The following is a 24,918-nucleotide window of genomic DNA, read 5'->3' on the forward strand; positions in this document are numbered from 1 at the left end:
GGACTAAGGTTTTAGAGAAATCTGTGTTCATGTCCGCATCACCGCGCTGCCGTCACCTCCTCGCCTGGTTTTTCAGGTGCTGGTTCTGCATAAACTGCACGATAATACGCGAAGTGTTTACAATGGTCATAACTGCTGTGGTGAGCTGAACGGGCTCCATGCTTGCCATGCTATAGCATCTGCTCGGGCAACCCAGGGAAAGGGGCACAAAATGATTGTCTGCTGTTGCTTTCATGGAGGGAGGGAGGGAGGGAGGGTTGACTGATGACATTTACCTATAACCACCCGCGACAAATTTTTGGCCCCATCAGGCACTGGAAGCTCAGCCCAGAATTCCAATGGGCAGTGGGGACTGCGGGAACTGTGGGATAGCTACCCACAGTGCACGCTTGGATTATCGACGCTTGCCACAGTACTGTGGACGCACACTGCCGAATTAATGTGCTTAGTGTGAACGCATGCACTTGACTTTATACAATCTGTTCCCAAAAATCGACTTCTGTAGAATTGGAGTACTTTTGTAGTGTAGACATGGCCTTAGTAACTGTTCTCTACTTGCTTTACCTGTAAAGGGTTAAAAAAGTCTCACTGCTAAGCATAGGTAAAAGGAAGTGAGTGGTCACCTGACCAAATGGGAAGGCTAGAACTTTTTAAAATTGAGGAAAAAACTTCCCCTTTGTCTATCTGTGGTTGTTCTCCCGGGGAGAGGGGGTTAGAGCAGCGATGCTGTAAGAAACTTTGGGCCAGGTCTGAAGAATCATCTGTATTATACCTAAAAACTACTCATTCGAAACCCCAGATATGTAAGTAGATCAGGAAATGTCTAGGAAGATGCAATTAGGTTTATCTCTTTTATTTCTTTATGGCTTGTGGATTCCTCTGTGCTAACCCCAGGTGCTTTTGTTTTGCTTGTAACCTTTAAATTGGACCTTAAGAAAGCTATTCTTGAAGCTTAATTCTTGTATTTGGGTTCTTTTTAAATTTAGCAATAGCCTGAGTTTTCAGGTGTATTTTCTTTCCTTTATTTTTTTAAATAAAATTTACCTTTTTAAAGAACAGGATTGGAGTTCTGTGTCTTAAGAGGTTTGTGCACATTTTTTTTTAAACTAGCTGGTGGCAACAGCTGATTTCCTTTGTTTTTGCTGCTCAGCTTTCCCCGGGAGGGGGGAGGGCTTGAGGGTACCCCACAGGAAGGAATTCCCAAGTGCGCCTTCCTGGGTTCTCAAAGTGGTTCTGCACTTGGGTGGTAGCAGCATCTACCCATCCGAGGTCAGAGAAAAGCTGTACCTTGGGAGTTTAATATATATATATACCTCTGTATATTCCATAATAGCAATGAAATGTATCAATGCAAGAACCACACTATATTAATTCATCCATAGCTGCATTCATAGCACTCAGCCTTGACCATCAAGTACAACACAACACAAGGCTTTGAATTAATGACATACCAGTAATTCACAACCTGTCATGCCTTTGTTTTCATTGAGATGAGACTCAAATCGTGACCTCCTGTGAGTTTTGCTAATTACAGTACAGTCCTGTTCTTGGAAATCTTATTGTTAATTACATGATGAAGTGCATACATTTTGAGTCATGATTGATTGTTTTGCATTAGATTCTGTATCAACCAACAAGATCACTCATTTCCTGATCCCTATTGTAGAATTACATTAAGAAACCAACCTGCCTGGCAGAAAGGAAACCTGAAGACAGAACCCATTAGTCAAAAGAGCCTTCTCTGAGATGAAACAAACTAATTACAAAAAGCCCAGGTAAAAATATTTCCTCACTAGTTGTATATATTTTATCAAGTCACAGTTGGATGGGGAAGTGGAATGTAAACAGATGTCTGTTAACACGAAATACAACAATTTCAGAAAGGAGGCAACAAAAATCACAGTCATACTAGTTCTTACTGTTTCTATAATGTCATGGTCCTAGCATGCATGATCCTTACTCAGATGTGCATGGGTAACACAGTACTTTGAGTTCCAGTGGAAAGGCCGTTACCATGAACCAAGATTAGTGACCAAGTATCACCCTAAGCATTGCTGATATTTCTACAAAATATGCCTTGTGAGGTATCACTTGAAAACACTGGTGAATAGTATCACAGTGGAAGATATGTAACTATACTACATGTGGAGTTATGGATGTTCTTTGATACTATGTTTTAAAGTGAATTTGAACGAAACAGGTCTGCTCAGGTCAAATACAAATGAAGCAGGGTGACCAGTGACAATGGAGTTGCAATTTACATATGCTGTAAACAGAACCATCAAAGCTCAGAAGTTGGTTTGGGACTCAGCATGTCTGGATCATAAAGAACTGTGTATTTGCTTATCTAACCAGCCTGGGTTATCAGGCAGAGACAATGAAGGTACATTTACTGGGGATATGTTGGGGTCACTTGGCTAATAGTAACCAAGGCTGGTGGAGACCAGAATGTGGCTGTGGTGTAAGAAGCAGGCGGCTGTAGTCAGAGTTGCTGAACCAGGGCTGCTTATGACACAGAAATTCAATGCAGGCTTATATGCTGGCTGGGAGCATCCAGATAAGGGAGCTACACCAGCAAAGCATTTTAAGGCAACCAGGGTCATAGGTCAGGCAGTGACACAACTTTTCACTGGTCTGGGTTGCATCCCATAATGTGACACCAAGGAAGTTACTATAGCAGCTCAGGAATTTCAATCTACTTCTACTTCAAAACTGCAAATTAAGATAATGCTTTGGAATCATTTTCATTAGTCTCCCCCCAGCCCCTGTACTGCCCTGTTAGCAGATTTGGGGAGGACACCATTTTGAGAGGTGATATCCCCTTCCAAAATATGGTAGGGCTGTGGAGGAAAGGCAAGTTCAGGGAGATGCCCCTCCCCCTTGCCACTCCCACCACAAACAGAGCTGCTTTAGAGTGGCACCAGCAACCAGTTCAAGGTAGGTAGGATGAAATCCGGGAGGGGGATGTATACAAAATCATCCTATCATTACTGTTACAGCTCTCTTATTGGTTAAGGGGGGTCACATGGCGCTGTGGAATAACATAAAGACACCACAACAGAGGGGAATTTAAAGCTGAAATGTATTTAGAGCAAATCGTATATAGGGAAAAAACATTGTCACTTGGATTACGCAGCTGACCTCCAATCAGCAATAATGCCTTTAGAATTCCATCATTATATTCCCTAGTGATGTTTTTCAATCTGTAAGGCAAATTTTTTTTCATTACTGTCAGGATTCCCGCCCCACTCTGAACTCTAGGGTACAGATGTGGGGACCGGCATGAAAGACCCCCTAAGTTTATCTCTACCAGTTTAGGTTAAAACTTCCCCAAGGCAAATTCTTCCTTGTCCTTGGAACGGTATCACTGCCACCACCAAGTGACAGGTTTCAGAGTAGCAGCCGTGTTAGTCTGTATTCGCAAAAAGAAAAGGAGGACTTGTGGCACCTTAGAGACTAGCCAATTAGACAAAGATTTAGAAAAAAGGGCCACTTGGAGTTCCTGTTTCCCCAAAATATCCCCGAAAGCCCTTCACCCTCTTTCCTGGGGAGGCTTGAGAGTAAACAAGGTGAGCACAGACCAGCCCCTTGGGTTTTTAGGGCACTAAAAACCCCAATCAGATTCTTAAAAACAGAACTTTTATTATAAAGAAGAAAAAGTAAAAGAAACACCTCTGTAAAATCAGGGTGGAGGATAATTGTACAGGGTAATAAGATTTAAAACATAGAGGATTCCCCTCTAGGCAAAACTTTCAAGTTCCAAAAAACAGGAATATATCTTCCTCTTTGCATAGGGAAAATTCACAAGCTAAAACAAAAGATAATCTAACGCATTTCCTTCCTATTACTTAAATTTGTAATCTTATTTGCTTAGTTCAGGTATGGCTTTAGGAGATGCATTTTCCCTGCCCTGGTTCCTTGCTGACGCAGAGAGAACACAAAGAAACAAAACAAAAACCTTCCCCCACAGATTTGAAAGTATCTTCTCCCCTTATTGGTCCTTTTGGTCAGGTGCCAACCAGGTTATCTGAGCTTCTTAACCCTTTACAGCTAAAGGGGGGATTTTATGCTACCCTTAGCTGTATGTTTATGACAATTACAAACCTAACTGCATGATGAGTTGACATTTATATTTGCATCTATCCTCACACATATGGAGAGATTGGACCCTATCATTTTACTTCAGATGAGAAGGTTACTCACCCTGTGCAGTAACTGAGGTTCTTTGAGATGGTTGTCCCTGTGAGTGCTCCACTTTAGGGCTCCACTTGGTGCCCTGTTTTTGTAATTGCAGATTTGTAGTAGCAGTGCCCCAGTTGGCTGCACATGGGCAGCAGCTGTCTCACGCCGCTCTGAGTGGCTACCTAGCATGCGCAGCCAACCGACCGCCAGTTCCTTCTCTACCCCAGAGGATCAGCATGACACTCGGAAGTAGAAGGGAGGAGGTGTGAAGTATATCTCGGTAGTGGAGCAGCTACAGGGACAACCATCTCGAAGAACCTCAGTTACTGCACAGTGTGAGTAACCTTCTGTTCTTCTTCGAGGAGCACAGGGGTGAGTGCTCCACTTTAGGTGACTATGGAGCAGTACCCCTCAGTGGAGGGGGGGCTTTGAAGTTGGTTTATTGATGGTGGCTAGCACCGAGAGTCCAAACTGTGCATCTGCAGCTGATTGTTGCTTGAGAACGTAGTGTTTAGTAAAAGTGTGGGCAGAAGCCCAGATAGCTGCTCTGCAAATATCCAGGATGGGTATGTCATTAAAAAATGCTACTGATGTTGATAACACTCTGGTGGAGTGTATGTGGACTCTTGGTGGAACAGGGAGGTTGTTCCGCTGGTAACACAAATGGATACAGCCCGACAGCCATTTAGTGAGTCTCTGTTTAGAGATGGTCTGACCCTTTGATCGTTCAGTTTTAGAGAGAAAAAGAGAGAGACGATTTTCTAAATGTTTTTGTTCTTTCTAGGTAAAAGGCTAGTGCTCTTCGGACGTTGAATGTGTGAAGAGACGCTTCCCTGTTGTTGGCATGTGGTGTTGGGAAAAACTCAGGTAAGTATGTTGGTTGATTTAGATCAGTGGTCACCAACTGGTTCATCGCGATCAACTGGTCAGTCCTGGAGACTCTCCCAGTTGATCGCAATCTCCAGTCACTAAAAGTCTGGTGCAGCAGGGCTGCTGCTAAAGCAGGCTCCCTGCCTGCCCCAGCCCCACGCCACTCCCGGAAGCAGCCAGCACACCCCCGTGGTCCCAGGGTCGGGGGGGGTAGGGGTCTCCACACGCTGCTCCTGCTTGTAAGCACCACCCCCTGCAGCTCCCATTGGCCAGGAATGGGGAACTGTGGCCAATGGAAGCTGCGGGGGTGGTGCCTGCAGAGAGGGGCATTGGCCCCTTCCGGGAATGGTGTGGGGCCCGGACAGGCAGGGAGCCTGCCTTAGCCCCACTGTGCCATCGACTGGGATCAGCCCAAGGTAAGTAACATCCGGGGGGAGCCCACACTCCAACCCCACTCCCAGAGCCAGCACTCGATATGCCCACCCTGGTCCATGACCATAGAAATCAGAGTGATTAAATTGAGGAATTGCTGATGGGGTAACCTTGCTGTTGCTGTGAGGCAATCGAGATAGGCCCCTATAAATTCCAGTTGTTGGACAGGGACCAAAGTGGGCTTCTGAAGATTTATTTGAAGTCTGCAGTTCATAAAGAGGGCTACTGGGGTATGTGTGGCTTCTAGTGCTGCCCGCCGTGTTGGTGCTCTTAACAGGCAGTCATCCAGGTATGGAAAAATCATGACCCCTAGTCTGTGAAGTTGAGCTGCAGTGATGGCGAGGACCTTGGAAAAGACCCTTGGGGTGGTTGACAGTACAAAGAGTAGCACTTTGTATTGGTAATGTTGATGTCCTAGGGTGAAGTGCAAGAATCTTCTGTGCACTGGGTGAATGGTGACATGAAAGAAAGCCTCTTGCAGGTTGAGGGACAAGAGCCAATCTCCTTTCTCTAATGCTGGAATCATCATCGATAGGGCCACCATTTTGAATCGCTGTGTTCTCACAAACTTGTTGAGTTTGCATAATTGCAGAATGGGTCTCCATCCGCCGTTCTTTTTCTGAGTGAGGAAATAATGGGAATAAAATTCTCTTCTCCTGTGTTGAGCTGGTACAGCTTCCTCGGCCCCTAATTGCAGGAGGTGCTTTATTTCCTGATGTAATAGGAGCTCATGAGAGGGCTCCCTGAAGAGGGACAGGGTAGGGGGGTGGGTAGATGGGTTAGAAATAAATGGGATGAAGTAACCCTGATGGATAATTTCCAGGACCCATCTGTCTGTGGTGATATTGTTCCAGACTGGGTAATATGGTACCAGGGGTCCCCAAACGGTGTTGAAGTGGGGTTGAGATCCGGAATTAGAGATTGTAGAGGTTTCAGGCCCTTGAACAGACCTTCGAAATGATGGCTTAGAAGTGGAAGGCTGGGATGTGGAAGGCTGGTCTTGATTCTGCCTTTGTCCTGTCTGCCTCTGTTTAGGCGTTGGGTATGGTGTCTTTGAGGCTGGGAGCATGGTGTAGCCTGGAATTTTTGGTTATAAAACCTGCCCTGCTTTTTCATGTTTCCAGGGACACAGATGCTGAGAGTCTTTAAGGTGGCCTGGGAATCCTTTAAAGTATGCGCAAGTACGCATTGGTGGATTTGGCAAACAGTTTCTGACCTTCAAAGGGTAGGTCCTCAACCGCAGCTTGTACCTCTCTCAGGAATCCTGAGCGGTGGAGCCAAGATGCCTGACACATGACCATGGAGGTCGCAATGGAGCATGCTGCTGTGTCTGCGGAATTGAGAGAGGCGTGGAGGGCAGTCTTTGTGATGAGAGACCCTTCGGAGATGTTGGACTTACACGCTTCTCTTGTCCTCTTATATTTTCAATAAAAGATTTTCAATAGAAGATGACATTGTAGAAAACAGGTTTTGTGTGTGTATTCTGCAAGCAGTGCAGATTAATTAGTGATGCGGAATTGCAAGGTGGCGGAAAAATAGGTTTTGTGGCCAAAGAGGTATAGCCTCTTCCTGTCCTTGACGTAAGGGGTGGATCTAGATGGTTGCCATTTGCCCCTCTGATTTACTGCCTCCATGACCAGTGAATTAGGAGTGGGGTGGGTGAAGAGAAATTCAGGCCCTTTTGCCAGCACATAATATTTTTTGTCCGACCTTTTGCAGAAAGGAGGGGCCGTGGCTGGCATCTGCCAGATGGTTTTTGCAAGGTCCATTATGGCAATGTTAATAAGCAGTTCTATTTTTGCTGATGGGCATGCCTGGAGAATGTCAGTGAGCTTATGTTGGGTCTCAGGGATCTCAGACAAGGCGACGTTGAGGGAGTCTGCTGCCCTCTTGAAAAGATCCTGAAAGGACTTGAAGTCATCCCCCGATGCGGAGGGTGGTGGCATGATTGTTTCATCTGGATGAGATATGTGTAGGTGGCAAGGTGTCTCCTTCAGGTGCGTCTGCCTGCTCGTCAGTCTCCTCATCCTGGGCCTCTGAAGGTGCTGGGTCCGTTGGTGCGGGAGAGCGGGGTGTTTTGGTGACCAGTGGGTTAGGTGCTCTAATGTTCTGGGCCCTATAAATGGCCCCTGGGTCCCAGTATGGCCAGTTGGGTGGGAGTGCCATAGGAGGTGGCAGCCAGGATGGGGGTTGACAGGCTCACGTGTCTACCAGTTACTGGTGATATGAGGGTCCAGCTTTAGGAGAGGAGTGGCCAGGGGTGTACAGTCCTGAGTCAACCTCCTCCTCATCATCACTGGATTGAGGTGGAGCTGAAACCCCAGGGGTAATGATCTGACTTAGTCCGCGCCTCACTGGGCTACCATCGGTACCGAATAGGGGGATCCCTAGCATAGAAGAAACTGCCAGGTACGCCTGTCTGGTGAAAAGTTGCGGTACCAGAAAGCTCGGTGCCAGGAATGGCAGCGCAGTCTGAGAGGAAAGGGTCAGAACTATCAGTGCCAAGGTCTTACTGAGCTGTGTGTGTGCAGCAGGTGGTGCCATTACACTGGTCAGTGTTGGGATGTTCTTCGGCACGGTCGGTGCTGAGCTAGGGAGCTTGACTTTAGATTATGCACCTGACTGAGAGCCTGCCCATACCAGTCCTTGGCTCCTCGGGAAGTCTTGGTACCGGGGCTCTTGGTGCCCTCAGTACCGGGGAAGATTTTTCACCAGGACACCATTTCTTTTTAGGCAGATCTCGCTGTGGTGATGACTGAGACTGGTGTTTGGTCACCTTTTTAGAGACAGAGTCCTTAGAAGCAGTCTTGGTAGTGCAGCCCTTGTCTGAGGCTGCTGGCGACCGTTGGTCAAGAGGCGTCCTGGTCTCTGGGTCGGAGGCTGGCCTGAGGGATTTCTTCATCATGAGTGACTTAAGTTGGAGGTCCCTGGCATTCAGTTTTTTACAATGAGGACACTTTTGGGGAATTGGGTCTCTTCGAGACAGCAGATGCACTGAGCACGGCCATCTGAAACTGGTATCAATAACCTGCAGGTCAGGCATTGTTAAATGCAGGAGAACCAGGCATGCCTGAGGGAGGTCCAGCACTGGAGAAAAACAGGGTAGTCCATTTTAAAGCAGTCATTGTTGGTGGAGGCCCGCCGGGTGGCGAGTGGGGGAAAACTACACTAATTTTTTTTAATATGGAGGAAATTAAAAGTAATGTTAACTGAAGTTAACTAGAATTGAGAGGATACAAGAAAAAAGGAAGGACCATGATCTATCTATGGAGTTGAAGGGGTGCTGCTGTCGCTCTGACTCAAGCCAAGGGCGGTAAAAAGGAACTGGGGGTCGGTTGGCTGCTCATGCTAGGTACCTGCTTGGAGTGGCGCGAGATGGCTGCTGCGCATGCACAGCCAATCAGGGCACTGCTACTACAAATCTCTGATTACAAGGGCACCAAGACACCAAAAGTGGAGCACCCACAGGGACACTCCTTGAAGAAGAACTCTTTGTTATCTGTTATGTAAGCCCCTGAGCGAGGAGGCTTGGAAGCAACAGAACTCTCCGGTTTCTTCTGTATGTGAAATGGGAAAACTAAAGGGGATCTTACGATGTGCAGGACAGTTTCAATTGTTTGTCACTTGTTTTGATGTAATCTCATTAAGTGTTTAAAGTTGTTTTTGTGACAGGTTGTCACCCTTGGGGTGCAGTCTGGGAGCCGTGGGAACTGTGGCATCCTTCTAAGACACACAGCTAGGTTGGGGACACATCCAGCCTCAACCCAGGCACTGTTATCCCCCAACACAACAGCAGGTGGTGACATCCACCCAAACTGGGCTACCTGATTGCAAACAGTAGACACCAGCCAGTTTTCCAGCTCCGCAGGCATGCACCCCACTCTGGAGTATAAAACCAAAATTATACCATCTTGCACTGCACAGAGATCTGTACACTGTAAGCTCATTAATATGTCTACCCCTGCAACATGAAGAATGTGTTTTATGTTTAAACAAAACCACAAACTAAGCCTAAAATACTAGAAAGATTGGATATGAATTAGCAATTTCTCACCCTGACTGATGATACAAGCAAGCTTGCAGATTCTCAAGGCACTAGCTGCACTTGCTTTACAGCTCAGGCTCCCCACCCCCGTTCCAAGTCCTTTTCCTTTCGAGCTTCTCTTAGGTGTTGAGTTGTGGGGGAGTGAAGAACCACAGATGAGGTCATTCCCTGCCTTATATAGCTTTAACATATGGCAGGAACCCTTTGCTCTAAAAACAGTTCCCAGCCAGTTTGTGGAAAAATACAAGTACCCAAAATGGAGATCAGTGTCATGTGGTCTGGTCACATGCCCTTGCATGCCCTGCTGAGTCATAGCAGCCATTACTTACAGACTGTCTGAAGCGTTCTCAGGAAGGCTCACCAGGTAGGGGATAAGCTTCTCCTAAGGCCTATTGTTTTTCCTAATGGCCCTTTACCCTGAGTAGGCCCTTCACAGCCAACTATCTAGACTGGAAGCTTCTTGCCCAGTGGGCATCACCCAGGTGTAACTACATTTGAAATATAGATACATAGTCAATATTCATAATTTTAGATACAAAAATTATACATGCATACAAACAGGATAATCATATTCAGCAAATCATAACTTTTCCAATGACACCTTACATGATGCATCTTGTACAAAATGCACCATAAGTATGCCATAATCATATCATACTAATATTAAAGGGATGAATATGGGGTGTTGTGTCACAGTATTATTTGGAGATATTTTAAATTCTGTTTTTATGAGTGATGTCCTACTTATCTGAAGGGCTACAGGAGAACATCAATATATGAAGAGGCATACACCATGGGGAAAATGGGTCAGTTTGTTCTGATAGTCAGTGAGCTCAGATCAGGTAGCTGCCCCAGATGGATAAGGAAGAAGACAGGGGCTCTATCAGAGACTCTTGCTTTGTTCTAAGCTTTCAGATTATACCAGAGGCGAACATTCTGCCATAGCTCATCCATAGTTTGCGGTTTCTACTTTCATTTTATTACTCAATTAGATGTTTGTCTTCTTCTGTACTGAAAAGTGGGAGTCTTTGGGAATCTGGTAACACAACCAAGTATCCAGTGAATAGGAAGAAATACCAATATATTCAGTTGTTGCTAAACTCTGTTGCTTCTTCATTCACAGCATGTCTAGAATCTGTCCCTTCCTGTCTATTTCCCCTGTCAGAGTTCTTGGCCATGCCTTAACCGACACAATCTCTCACTGATTTTCCTGAAACATATTTCCCTTCTTTACAGACTATCCAAACTGTTATCTCCAAGCTCTTCTTCCTTGCTTGCTGCTCCAGCTCTTTTCATGTCTCTCCACTCATACCACATCCGCTTCCTCGATAATTTAAAACTCATCTAGATTATTAAAGCTCTGCAGAGCTCTACCCTGCATTTATGTCACCATTAGTCACCTGAAACTCTGGCAAGCATATTTGGTATGAGATCCTGCTTTTGCTTGCCGCCTAAGGAGCCATCCGCACCTTTGACAAATGTTAATGTAATAAAATAAAACAACAATAATATCCACTTTCTTTTATTCAAACACTAATGCAAGACTCACCACCACTTCCAGACAGCATGTCATGTTAGTGTTTAAATACTATGTAACTAACCATTATTTATTCATATGTAACTTTTTGATGTATATACACTTTAGATAATAAACCAGAACACTTATACTTTTAATAAAGTGTGAGTTATTTCATTAATTAAAATACTTTAAAAGTTGCACAGAGAAGTGTTTCCACATGAATGGCATATATAATAATTCATATGTATCTATGCAGCAGTGTCTTGCTGTATATATTTGTACCTCATGAGGGATGTAGTCTGATGGCAACTTCTCCAGCATCTCATCAGCAAGACGCTGTACCATTGCTTCTCTGGTTTCCCCTCCTCCACTGCTACTGTCTTTAGGCTGAATGCTAACTATTGTGCTTAATGTCTCATTAGCCATATTAGTCTGATAAGTTATGTCTGCATTAGGGTGAAGTCCAAATACCTTAAGATAAAAAAAGGACACAATAAGAAAAAAATGAAGAATTATGTCTAAAAAAATAGAGTGCTCTTGTTAATAGACTATATTGATTTTTTAAAATATATATCAGTTAATAGTCTACACAAAAGAAAAAGACAAGGGAGCAGATCCTTAGATAGTATAAATCAGCATAGCCTCATTAAGGTCAATGGGGTTACACTGATCTAAACTAGCTAAGCATCTGGATCAAGTTATAAAAAAACTCTAACGTAAGCTGTGAATGAATATGCACCCCCTAAAACCAGCCAAATCACCTTATCCATTTGTTTCAGAAAATGCTTTCCGTGACCTATTAATTTTAACAGAAAAGTTACTAGTGACTACAGTACTGACTACTTCAGTATATAGTCATGTGAAAGATATGCACATGTATGGTATTGTACAAGACATAAATATTAGTAATTATGATGTTTCCTTTATCATTACTTTTCCATCATTTTCCATTTCTGACTCCCCACCCCCAAGTTGTCTTTCTTTTTAATTTTCTCTTTTCTCTAATTTATTTGTTAGGAGTGGTACTGGTGGATTAGGTTCTAAAACATGGACAATAAAAAACAAAACCCAAGCTGTATATATATTTAAGAGCACCCATACAGATGTTATGAACAGAGATATATTCTGGATGTGTTATGTCTTTCTGGTTTTAAGTCTTTTTCCCCTGGCTGTGAAGACTTGATTCTTTTATTTAGTCTGAAAGAGGTATAACATGAGCAGTGACCTATGCCCTCCCCTGCTTCAGTCCTGACCTAAAAACAGCAACCATAGAAGATAACAACAGTTCAGACTTCATGCTTATTCAATCTTTGTATTCTCTGCTGAGACTATCAGTAAGTCTTTAACTGTCCATTTGGATGGTGATTCTTGTCCATCAGGAACTGGACTGTGGACATCAGCTCATTTCATATACACAAGACACTTTTAATTATCAGTAAAATTAAGAATAAAAGGCATAAAACGATTAAATTTAATATTGTTATGCTTGCAACTTTAAAAATTCAGAGTCAGATCTTCAGCTGGTGTAAGTGCATCAGAGTAAATGGAGCTGCACCAGTTTAAACCACCTGGGAATCTGGCCCTGAAAGTGTTATTGTCATAGATCCAGTTCTACTTGCAGACACAGTGTGTGCACACAATTCCCATTGAATTAGGCTCCAAGTAGGATTTAAAACATATTTCACAGATAGAACTTGTAAAGTTAATACAACCTGCGTATTTAGAAATATGTGAAAGAGTCAATGCACAGTATTACATCTGTATTGACTATCATGGAATACAATAAAGCATTTGGAGATTAAAGATGTTCATGATTTTTTGATCTCTTTTGTTGAAGAGAGTGAGATTTTCTCCGGGCAAAGGAATTAGGATATGGCTGGCAGGAACCATATCATCTTTATCATTTTAAAAACAGAAAAGCTTCATTTTTGCTAGAGTGAAGTTGTAGTAATGCCTCTGTCTTAGTTCAAAATAAGAGAAAATGTCTTCCTTTGTGTATGTAAATTATAGTCCTAAACTGAGGGCTAGATTTATCCCTGGAGTAACTTCACTGAAGTTAGAGAAGTTACTCCAGGGATGAATTTGGTCTTGTGTGCATCTTTGTGCATGCATGGGAGAATAAAGAAAAAACAGAAAAATTGTATTATCCTGGGGCAGTTCAGTGTCCTTAATCCTTCTGGACACTAATCTAGAAACTCAATTTAAAGGGTGTTTTGGATGCATAAGGAATCCAGAACTGTACCCCTTAGTTTTTCAACTGACTATTGAGTTTCAAATCCGGCCGTAAACACTCCACTCCCTCCTGTCTAAAATCTAAGTGCATTTCAAAGGGATTTCTGAATTCAATAGCTCTCTTCAGAAGACAGTGTTTATTCTGATTTACTAATGCGAAGGTTGAATTTCATCAAAGGAGCAATGATACAGCAGTCAGATTTATTCAATCTGTCTTTCTTAACCAAAAATGGAGATAGGAGGAAACAAAAATTATACTGTCTTGACTAATACAATATCCTTCTTGGACCAGAGAAGACTGAGCTTAAAAGGTCAGGGGTTTCCAACAGCAATTCAGAAGGAGCTTGGAGTGACAGAAGGAAGTTGTCACTTTCCTCATGACCTGTGAGAATCTGGGTCAGTCTTTTGTAGGAGAAAGAGATCTTTGCATATTCAGGGTTCAATCCTACACCATTGAAGTGAAAGGCAGAACTCCCGTATATTAAAAAAAACCCCACAAATCTGGATTGGCAGGCAACAAAATACTGAGAAAATAAGCCCCCAAATTCTGAAGCAGGCTTCAAAACACTGACGAAAAGCAGGTGCAGGAACCAGAACTGAGATCTGGGAAAGAGCTGAAGCTGACGGGATGCAGTTCCTGTGGTGACCTGCTTCACTGACTATGATCAAAATGGATCCACTGGAATGTTGGGAGAGCAGCATTTACACTCAGCTGGGGAAGGTGCACATCAGCCAGTAGGGAGTCTGGCTTGCACTTACCCCGCTATTGCTGCCTTAAGGCTCCAAAACCTTAATAGCTAAGGGAGTTGCATTAAGAAGCTAAGACCCAGAAATGAGAATCCTGGACAGATGGTGGGTCAGAATCTCACCCAAAATCAATGGAGCTAGGGGATCTGACCAAGTATCTTTAGAGAGATATTTTATCCAGCGCTTTTCCACAGTTGCTTCTCTCCCATCAAGAACTCAGATGATGTCATCTATTTTTGCAGCTCTTTTGTAGAATCCCGATAGTCCATTCTGTATGTTTGGAAGTACCTCTGTGGTTTCCTTTCTTGGAATTAGAAGAGGAACCTTCAATTCTGGATTATACCACTACAAAGTAAAAATCAGGCTTTGCCTACAATGGGCTTTTTGCACGGGACAAACTGCACTGGTCTGAGCCATTACGGTAGTCACGTTGCACTGTGCCTACACTAATTTTACCTCATTATCCAACCAGAGAAAGCCACACTGGTGCAAGTCACCTTTTACAGTGGTACAGTACAATTACACTAGAGATTTGCACCAGTGTAGCTATCTCAGCGCAGCTACACTAGCATAAAAAAACACCAGTGCAGACAAGGCATTCATGGATCAATCCCTGTAGCAACCTGCATGCAACTTGGAGGGAGGAGCCCAGGTTGCAGGAGGAAAGAGTTTGGAGGAGGCAGCAGGAAACCAATCAGGATCTCTGCAAACAGTTCTCTTAATAAAGAGACAGTTTAATTTTACAAGTACGGAGTCCTTTCACATTATTACCTAGCACGTGGTGGTGGTGGATTAAATAGTCTCAGAAACAAGTCTGTATATTCGGTGCATTTTAATTCCAATACATGTTATCTTCAGAGGCATTTGTAAACCTCATAGTATATGCATTATGAACAGTTAATAACAGTGATACAGAAGTCAAGAGCATCCATTTTTATTTCAACTTCAACTAACAACTTCCTGTTCTCAAAATGGAACAGGCCCAGATGATAACACTGGCTTGTTAAGTGAGAACAATTGTTTTCATTTTCATAATGTCTGTTGTCTGAGCTCTGCCCTGTTCCATATATGGATGATTAGAAAAGTCTAGCACTTTAATTAGTATAACTCTCTTAATGCTTTAAAACTTAAAACATTTTTACCTCAGGTGTATCGACCATTGGCAGCTGCTCTATGTGCTGGAGATAGTCTTCAACTGTCTTGCCTTTTGGAATAATGTAAGCTTTGTAGAAGCAAAATTTGTCAGTAAACATACTCTCTCCAAACCACACTCTAGCAAATGTATTTAGCAACATTTTGTCAAGGTTGTCTGTTACACGGCCACCATACTGTACTTCTCCAAGCATATAGCGAACACAGCTCCAGTTCACCCCACGCTTAATGTCAACCGCATCCAAATGATTCTGAATAAACTGCACACTGGCTGCAAAGTCTGCTTGGTTAAATTCATAAGGGATGTTCCAGCCCAACGGACCAAACTTTCGTCTTTCCTAATGGAGGGAGATGTTTAAAAGGGTGAAGTTTAGTAACAGAAATTCTACGTGTAAAAGAATTTGTGAAATATACTAAAAATGCAGGTTTCAGAGTAGCAGCCGTGTTAGTCTGTATTTGCAAAAAGAAAAGGAGAACCTGTGGCACCTTAGAGACTAACAAATTTATTTGAGCATAAGCTTTCGTGAGCTACAGCTCACTTCAAAATGCAATAATCCACTAACCATCAATAGAAATTAAAGGGACACTGAGCTTGATTCTAACTGTGTTTACTCCACTGACTTCAATAAAACTATTCTTGATTTACACTTGTGTGAGAACAAAATCAGCCCCAGAATTAATTAACTGAAATCTTATTTTTTTAATATAATCCACAGGGAGAGGCAAAGGAGCAGGTATTACAAATGACTGGATAGAAATATTTTCATAATTGTTCTTAAAAAGTTCAATGACAGCCACCTGATTAATTCCTGAAAAGATCTTTCATGGAGGGTGAAGGTGTATATTATCTATTTTCCTCTCAGGTGTCTCCTGGTGGAGGGATATGATCAGTGTGGGCAGGTAAGTTCAGTACTGGGGGTATGTTTCAGTTTAGGGTATGGGTGACATCTTTTGGCTGTTCTCATTTTACATGTTCAATTTTGCCCACCACATTATTTATATTTAACACAGCTTTCAAGTTCTTAATTATATTCTCATTTATGAAATATGGTTTTTTAGTGTAATTGTAAGACAGTTAATTAATAACCTGAACAGTTGTATGTAGAAATGCCACAGCATATAACAATGGTTTCCACTGTGGCATATTGCTCACTTCCAGCTGTTCCTGAGTAATAGCAGAGTATGTCCGCTTTAAACCAGCCTTTACACCTAAAAAATAAATAAATAAAATAAAAATCACACTGTATTAGTAAAAAAAGGTATAGCATCCATATCTTGGCATTTTAAGATTGATTTAGGTCTGTTGTAACAGATGGCCTTCTATGAGAAATGATTATCCCAACACAGAGTATCATTTTTTTTTAATATTCTGAATCACTGAACTGTTTATTCATTTTGATACAGTATCAGTCAAATTACATTTTAGATATGCTTATAGGGACAGGCTTAAACCAAAACATTGGATCTAAAATGTGAGAGTGTCAAAAATTCAAACACAGCTCCAGAGCAGAATTTTCTTTTTAAAAAAACCCTCTATTTTTAAAATGGGCTGACCCTACATTACAAACTTGGAGTGTTTGAAACCAGGATCCTAGTCTAAATTTTGGAGGGAAAGCCCATTTCTAATTCTAACACTTTAAACGTTACCATCCTAAAATATGAATTTGCCCTCATACAATTTTTTTTTCTCTTTGGAGGAGGGATTGATCATTTTTAATGGTCTATAAAGAACCATTGTAAAGCCCCTCATCATCATGGCTTTTGTTTTTATGTAATAACTTAACATATTATTTAGTATATCACAAAAAAGTGGGGTTTTTTTATTTAAAATATTTAAAGTGTGACCTTCTGAATTAAATGAAACAAAGGACATCTTTGGGTAGGAGCAGTGATGCCACAATCTAAGCAAAGCAGCGAGGTGCACTTGCTCAGGCCTAGGCCTGGGAGTCCGCAGAGCTAAGTTCTGTTCTCAGCTTTGTCACTGACCTACTGTGTGACCTTGGGCAAATCACTTAACTTCTCCGCACCTCAATTTACCCAATGATTAAACAGGAATAGTGCTATTTACTCACCACTGTATGGCATTTTGATATCAATGAATGAAAAGGGCTACATGAGTTCCAAGTCTTGTTATAATTGCACTTTCTCTGGCCTACAGCAATCATGCAGTAGGCTGATATTAAGAGCATTCCAATACAACTTTCTGCCGCTTGGACTGCACAAGTATAAATACTTCTTTGATGTTGCCAATCTTGTTAAGCAATGGAAGAGAGTCCCAAAACTCTGCAGCCTAATTTCAGATAAATGATGATGCTCCAAACCTAAATTAAGCTCAGGAATCTTGAAACAATTGTTCATATTTAATCTGATTCTAAATATTAGCGATGACTGTAGATATATAAATACATAAAAAAGTTAAATATACAGTTATAGATATTCTGCTAACCAAGAAAGCCATCCAACATGTCTTATGAAATACAATGATACATATTAAAAAGTGTCTGTGGTTCCAATTTTCAAAGACAAGGTGAAATCCTGGCCTTACTGAAGACAGTGGTAAAATTTCCTTTGACTTTGATTTCACCCCCGGGCCTTAACAGGGTGTCAAAATCCCACATTTGGCATATAGGCACACAAAAGGCCATTTACATCAGCACCTAACTGATGAAATGAGAATCCAGCCACTGTGTTTGGATGTTGTACTAAGGTATCCGCATTTGTTCACTGGGCTTCCTAACACAAATCTGTACAAATCTCCTAACACAAATCTCCACCAGCCCTCTGTGGAGAAAGAAGTGGTTCGGGACTATTTAGAAAAGCTGGACGTGCACAAGTCCATGGGGCCAGATGCGTTGCATCTGAGAGTGCTAAAGGAGTTGGCAGATGTGATTGCAGAGCCATTGGCCATTCTCTTTGAAAACTCATGGTGATCGGGGGAAGTCCCAGATGACTGGAAAAAGGCTAATGTAGTACGCATCTTTAAAAAAGGGAAGAAGGAGGATCCTGGGAACTACAGGCCAGTCAGCCTCACCTCAGTCCCTGGAAAAATCATGGAGCAGGTCCTCAGGGAATCAATTCTGAAGCACTTAGAGGAGAGGAAAGTGATCAGGAACAGTCAGCATGGATTCATCAAGGGCAAGTCATGCTTGACTAATATAATTGCCTTCTATGATGAGATAACTGGCTCTGTGGATGAAGGGAAAGCAGTGGACGTGTTGTTCCTTGACTTTAGCAAAGCTTTTGATACGGTCTCCCACAGTATTCTTGCCAGCAAGTTAAAGAAGTATGTGCTGGATGAATGGACTATAAGGTGGATAGAAAGCTGGCTAGATTGTCGGGCTCAACGGGTAGTGATCAATGGCTCCATGTCTAGTTGGCAGCCGGTATCAAGTGGAGTGCCCCAAGGGTCGGTCCTGGGGCCGGTTTTGTTCAATATCTTCATAAATGATCTGGAGGATGGTGTGGATTGCACCCTCAGCAAGTTTGCAGATGACACTAAACTGGGAGGAGAGGTAGATACACTGGAGGGTAGGGATAGGACACAGAGGGACCTAGACAAATTGGAGGATTGGGCCAAAAGAAATCTGATGAGGTTCAACAAGGACAAGTGCAGAGTCCTGCACTTAGGATGGAAGAATCCAATGCACCGCTACAGACTAGGGACCGAATGGCTCGGCAGCAGTTCTGCAGAAAAGGACCTAGGGGTGACAGTGGACGAGAAGCTGGATATGAGTCAACAGTGTGCCCTTGTTACCAAGAAGGCCAATGGCATTTTGGGATGTATAAGTAGGGGCATTGCCAGCAGATTGAGGGACGTGATCGTTCCCCTCTATTCGACACTGGTGAGGCCTCATCTGGAGTACTGTGTCCAGTTTTGGGCCCCACACTACAAGAAGGATGTGGAAAAATTGGAAAGAGTCCAGCGGAGGGCAACAAAAATGATTAGGGGACTGGAACACATGAGTTATGAGGAGAGGCTGAGGGAACTGGGGATGTTTAGTCTGCGGAAGAGAAGAATGAGGGGGGATTTGATAGCTGCTTTCAACTACCTGAAAGGGGGTTCCAAAGAGGATGGATCTAGACTGTTCTCAGTGGTAGCAGATGAGAGAACAAGGAGTAATGGTCTCAAGTTGCAGTGGGGGAGATTTAGGTTGGATATTAGGAAAAACTTTTTCACTAGGAGGGTGGTGAAACACTGGAATGGGTTACCTAGGGAGGTGGTGGAATCCCCTTCCTTAGAAGTTTTTAAGGACAGGCTTGACAAAGCCCTGGCTGGGATGATTTGATTGGGAATGGTCCTGCTTTGAGCAGGGGGTTGGACTAGTTGAGCTCCTGAGGTCCCTTCCAACCCTGATATTCTATGATTCTATGAAAGGGCCAGAAATACTGTAGCATGAATTTTTAAAGGCAGGTTTCAAATACAGTGAAATAAATGGCTAAGTCCTAAACTGATAAAACTTGAAAACTTCCTTTCTATGACACAGGAAAAAATACCAGTGTCATCTGCCATCCTTTACAACTTTTCCAAAATATATTCTAAAGGTATTAAAGGAGAATCAAAAGAATCAAGACAAAATTATCAAACCACAGTATTTAACAGCACAGTGTGCAGGCAATCTGGGACAAGATCTGAACAACATTAAAACAGTTTACATTCTACTCAAAATTAAACCATTATCCATAACACATCTCTGAATATTGTTAAAATCAAATTGCAGACTGGCTACAACCTGTCTTATAAAAGAACCAGGATGTCATCTGAATACAGACAAATGCTCTAAAAAAGATGCAATATATTTAAAACAACAAAAAAGAACCTAAACCAGAAACTTGGGTAACTGCCCTTCTGAGTGAAAATATCTGGGATTACTCCATAATTCAAACCACGCTGTCTTTCAGACAGATCAGAAGCAAAGCACATTTAGAATTCTTACTAACTCACCAGAAAGTTAAATAGTGAAATAAGAGGCTTAAATGACTGAGGGATCAAATTTGACCTTGGATACATATTCTCAAGCTCCCACTGACTTCAATAATTGAAACAAGCTGCAACATCTACATATAAATGAAAGGCAAACTATTGCACGGTGCTATGGTAGTTGAAAAAAAAGGACTAGAGAATTGCAAGCATTGTAATCTAGCACTCAAAGAAGCCTAGGTTTGACAACAGCTTCCTACCACTGACAAGGCAGACCTTGTCAGCTCCTTTCCCACCTTATCCCAGCAGCAGGCATTAGGCAAGTGGCTTCTTTAAAGGAAAACTAAGGGGTAAGCCTCTTGTGCACTGCCCTGAAAGATCCTTCCCTGTGCTAGCAAAATGCCGTTGGGTACCCACACATGGTTGACAAAACTCTACTCTGCTTCCTGCATGTCTCTCAATAGAGGACTGACTTCGTCCCTAAAACACCAAGAGCCAGACTGTAGTTGGCTGTTGCACAGGTGTGCAAAGTGGAGAAAGCATAAATAGTCTTTCCTCAACCTTGCCTCCCTGTCTCCAGCGCAGAGATCAGCCACGGTTGCCATTCATGCACTCTCCTGAGCATAGGGACTGCCTCTTGTTAGTGCCCCTGTGATGCAATCCTCTCAGAGACAAAGCATGACCATGGCTTAAGAGAGGCTCATTTGAGGGATAAGCCTCTGCACCGCCTCCACACATACCTTGGTCTGAAAGGCAGAGTCTGGTCCTGAGTGAGAAGCTGAGGTTTGAAAAGGGATGCAATGCTGAAGAAATTCACCTTAGCAAATAGGCTGCAACAGGCAGCTCTCTCGAGATCTTCACTATAGCTTAATGACGTGTTTTCTGTTTTTTTAATAAAGCAATCTAGTGAAAAGCAGGAACTCAGTAGCAACAGTGTAAGGAAAAGTCTATAGGGTTTCATATACTACATGCACACCTCTGCACTTCATATTCTCTTAGCCACATGCAAATGAACCATGGAAACAAACTGATCTGCAAAACGAAACTAACATTAATCATTGTATGTCCGCTGGGGAGGAAAACATCCATGTGACATATGATGTGATGATGCCAAAAGAATCCTCGTTCTCAGTCTGATTCTCTATAAACACTTTCCGACTGATTCTCTATACACAATTGCAGTCTGATTCTCTATACACACGTTCAGGAGACATTCACCTCCCCCAGCAGCTGCACTAGTCCAGCTGTTCCTCTCTGCTCTTTCCCTTTGCTTGGTTACTTTGTGCCAGTGTCTTTTTCAGCACAAAAGAGGTCAGAGATAATGGAATTGCCAAGTACAGCAGTATGAAAAAATCGACACTAAAGCACAGGTTCTGGAAGTAGGGGTGCTAGAGGTGTGGCAGCACTCCCTGGCTTGAAGTGGTTTCCAGTATATTTAGGGGTTACAGTTTTGTTCAATGGCTTTCAGCACCCACACTATACAAATTGTTCCAGCACCTATGCACCAAAGTAAAATCATATTAAAAGTTGCCAAATTTATGAGACGCAAGAGAGTTAGCCTTCAATTTATTTATTACTTTGTGTTTTCTGAAGAAACAAAAGGTGATATTTTTGAGGGCAAAAAAAGGTGTGTGAAAACGGTAACTGTTGCCTTGAGACAAATATAAAGAAATCTGAGATTTGTTACAGAGTGCAATGTCACCAGTTATGGCAAGAAAACTCAGATTCAGTGACAAACATTAGCCCTTCAAATTTGCAAATTCTTGTGAAAATTCCTGTTTCGACATGAACATTTGTATATAAAAATCTCTTTCCATCTTTCAGCATAGATCAGCCCCTCATTCTTAGCAGAGAAAGACACACAGAAAAATGCATATTTAGGAATAATATCATCTCCTACACCAAACATAGAGTGCTTCCTGTCAGTCAGGGTTGGGACCCAGAAGGGGGATCCTGGCTGATTCCTGCTGAGGTGACTCAGTCTGGCAGGTGTGGCTTATTAACGCCTACTTCCACATAAGGAAGGGGCAAGTGACTCTTTGGGTAGATGAAACTTGGATCTATGGCAGGAAACCTCTGGTGACAGCCAAGCTTAGGAAGAAAGTTCACCCTGAGGTTTATGATTTTATTCTTGTTATTATCTGAAGTACCAATACATCCAAACCCCAGGAACAGAAAAATTTGGATGAGATGCTGTGAGCCAGATTGCCCCCTCTCAGATTATCTCTCTGGTGATGATCACCCCAAATTGTCTGTCCCCCCAAAAGGTAAAAGCCACTGGGATCAACATGTGCCCCTGCAGCAGCTCTGGCCACTGGTCCTCCTGTGACACCCAGATTCCAGTCAGCGCAGTGGCTTTGGAGCCGTGCTTCCAAGGACTAACCCCAGCCACATCAGCTGCCACAGACCCTGGGTAGGATCTGCAGAAAAGTGAATGAGGCCTGGGGCTATGTTAACTTGTCAGTATAATTTCTGTGGAGCTAGAGTGCGGGATGATGTCTGTCCTGCTAGCCCTTTCCTGTTAACCCTTCCTCCTGCCTGCCTGAATACAACCTCTTCTCACAGAAGACCCTGAACCACACAGAGCCTCTACAGGGTGTAAGGAGGGGAACAGTGTTGTGGATGGTTTGAAGCCCCCCTTCCAGGCAGAGAGGGAAGATCCATGGATGCAGGAAACCTCCTTGCACATGTCTATGTGAAAACACTCCGGCCCAATACGTGTAGTTTCAGTTCAGAGCAGGAAGGGGTTCTACCTTACCATAAAGATTTCTGTAAACAGGAACATAATTTTGTTCTCTAATGAAAACACCATTCTAAATCAGGAGGGTATATTATAATAAACGTAAATACCCTGGAAACTTAAATATCCCAGGACTAAATGGTGGTAAATACTTATGATCTGTGTTTCCAGCAAGATACTAAACTTGTTACAAGCCTCAAGTTCCACAGCCATCCATTCGTTGGAAAATATTTCATTATGAGAAACAGCATCTGTATATTACTGAAAATTCTGGCAGTCTTGGATGCCAAAAGTTAGACACCTAAATATATTTTTAAGCATCTATATACATAGCCTGATTGCAAAAGTGCTGAGCACCACAGCTCCTGTTGATATTCAAGCCACTTATTTAGGCTCCAAAATCTAAACTTAGGCATCAATTTTTAGCACTAATTGCAGATTTTGGCCTAATATTCTTCACAATTTATTATATACTGAAACAACAAGATTGCCAATAGTCTGTGTTAGAAAATGAACAATGAAAATGTTCACAAAAACAGTTTAAAGCTTCATGCATAATGAAATTGATTCACACAGGGTTGCATTTAGTTAACTGAAGAACAGGGAGAACATAGAGCAGCACAGAGTAATCAGTAAAAGCAGCAACTGTCAGGATGATTTTTTTTACCTTGAGGTGGTTCATTAGTAAATTTGATAGATGACTGCAAAAGATTAATAGGAAATTTTGAATGGACTTCTGTAGTAATCCACGTCCTGAAACGAGGGTTCATAGATTCTGTTGTTATGATGGTGTCCAATAATTCATCAAGGAAATCCAAGCCCAGGTGGCAGTTCTGCAGAAGGAGCCATCCTCCATCTTGTATACACTGATTTAATAAGCGCCTTGCATGGATCTCCTGGCCCTGGCCCATTGAAATGGCACGACAAGGAGTATTCTGTAAGAAAAAAGTATCTTGTAATCTCTTAGGAATGATTATTAGTGTTGCTTATTATTTTTACAGCACCACAGGGGCTTATGGAACTTAACAGACAAAGAAATGAAATGTAAGGGGGCTGCACTAAAGCTGACACCTCTGAAGATCTGGGTTCTGAACAGGCCCCTATCCTCTGCTCCTTCCGCACAAGCTCAGAGGAAACTACTTCTATGAACATGGTTGCAGCAGGATCCATGAAACACCCACCTTTGCTGCACTTCCCTTCCCCACAACTCTGTGGAAACCTTGCTGTGGTGCAACATGGATAGGGAAGGGTGGATTGGATATAACCAGCAGTTTTCTGCTGGATGCCCTGACACCAGTCAGCTCTGTGTTCTTGGGGAACCAGGGTGCAGTATCCAGCCTGTCTGATTCATGAAGGGCACCCCCACCCCAGTCTTCTGCTTGAACCAAAGCCAACAGAAGAAAGACTTACAGAAAGCAATGAAAAGGCGGTGGGAGACACACCTAAACCCCTCCTGACAAGGGTGACAAGATTAAGGCAACTCCCCTAGCCTCATTTGCATCAAAGATGGGACAGGGAGGCATCTCCATTAGCATACAGCATGGAGAACAGAGATTCCAAGGCAAGAACCACACTGAACTCTGGGACCAGAAAAGCAAGGATGCACTGCATCATGGGGGATCTCTGCTCCAGATGTTAATGAACCCACGCCTACACACACCCAGCTCAGCAGTCATCAGACTAATTCTAGTAATGAACCCTTGATTGATATCCAAAATACTGAAGCTGCCTAATTGCATTGTGAACTCCCTTGAAGGAACACCACCCCTGAATGATCAGTTCCTATTGTCTAGCCTAAAGAAAACAGTTTACCCATAAACAAATCTAGTGTTCTCCCTTGAACCATTGTTGTTTCCCTACAAAAAACTCCTACGCACGCCCAAGTAAGTGTTCTGATGCCTGAATTCAAACTCTGCATCAGTTCCACTGGCACTTCATCTTCTCCGGACTGATCGCGCTGGGGGCTCTGCCTGTAACCAGCACTCAGGACCCTGAGCTATGGAACCTGACCATCACCTGGGAACCCCGACCAGTTCACGCTTCATGGAGTGGTGAGACCCCAGCTCTCTCTCTCTCTCTGT

The 24,918-nt window shown here is 42.9% G+C and overlaps 1 protein-coding gene across 1 annotated transcript in view; it reads right to left on the reverse strand.

The window, feature by feature from the left end:
- Positions 1-24,918, reverse strand: part of LOC311517041 (dynein axonemal heavy chain 5-like) — a 266,786-nt gene that overhangs the window by 28,081 nt on the left and 213,787 nt on the right. The window contains exons 70-73 of the mRNA XM_084621560.1: positions 23,505-23,772; positions 16,267-16,388; positions 15,170-15,517; positions 11,331-11,519 (exon numbers count right to left, since the gene is read on the reverse strand). Of these exons, the coding sequence (XP_084477686.1) occupies positions 11,331-11,519; positions 15,170-15,517; positions 16,267-16,388; positions 23,505-23,772 (927 nt within the window). The remainder of the gene's footprint in view (positions 1-11,330; positions 11,520-15,169; positions 15,518-16,266; positions 16,389-23,504; positions 23,773-24,918) is intronic.

This window comes from Lepidochelys olivacea, assembly GCF_965140295.1.
Source record: "Lepidochelys olivacea isolate rLepOli2 genome assembly, chromosome: 2".
Lineage (NCBI taxonomy): Eukaryota > Metazoa > Chordata > Testudines > Cheloniidae > Lepidochelys > Lepidochelys olivacea.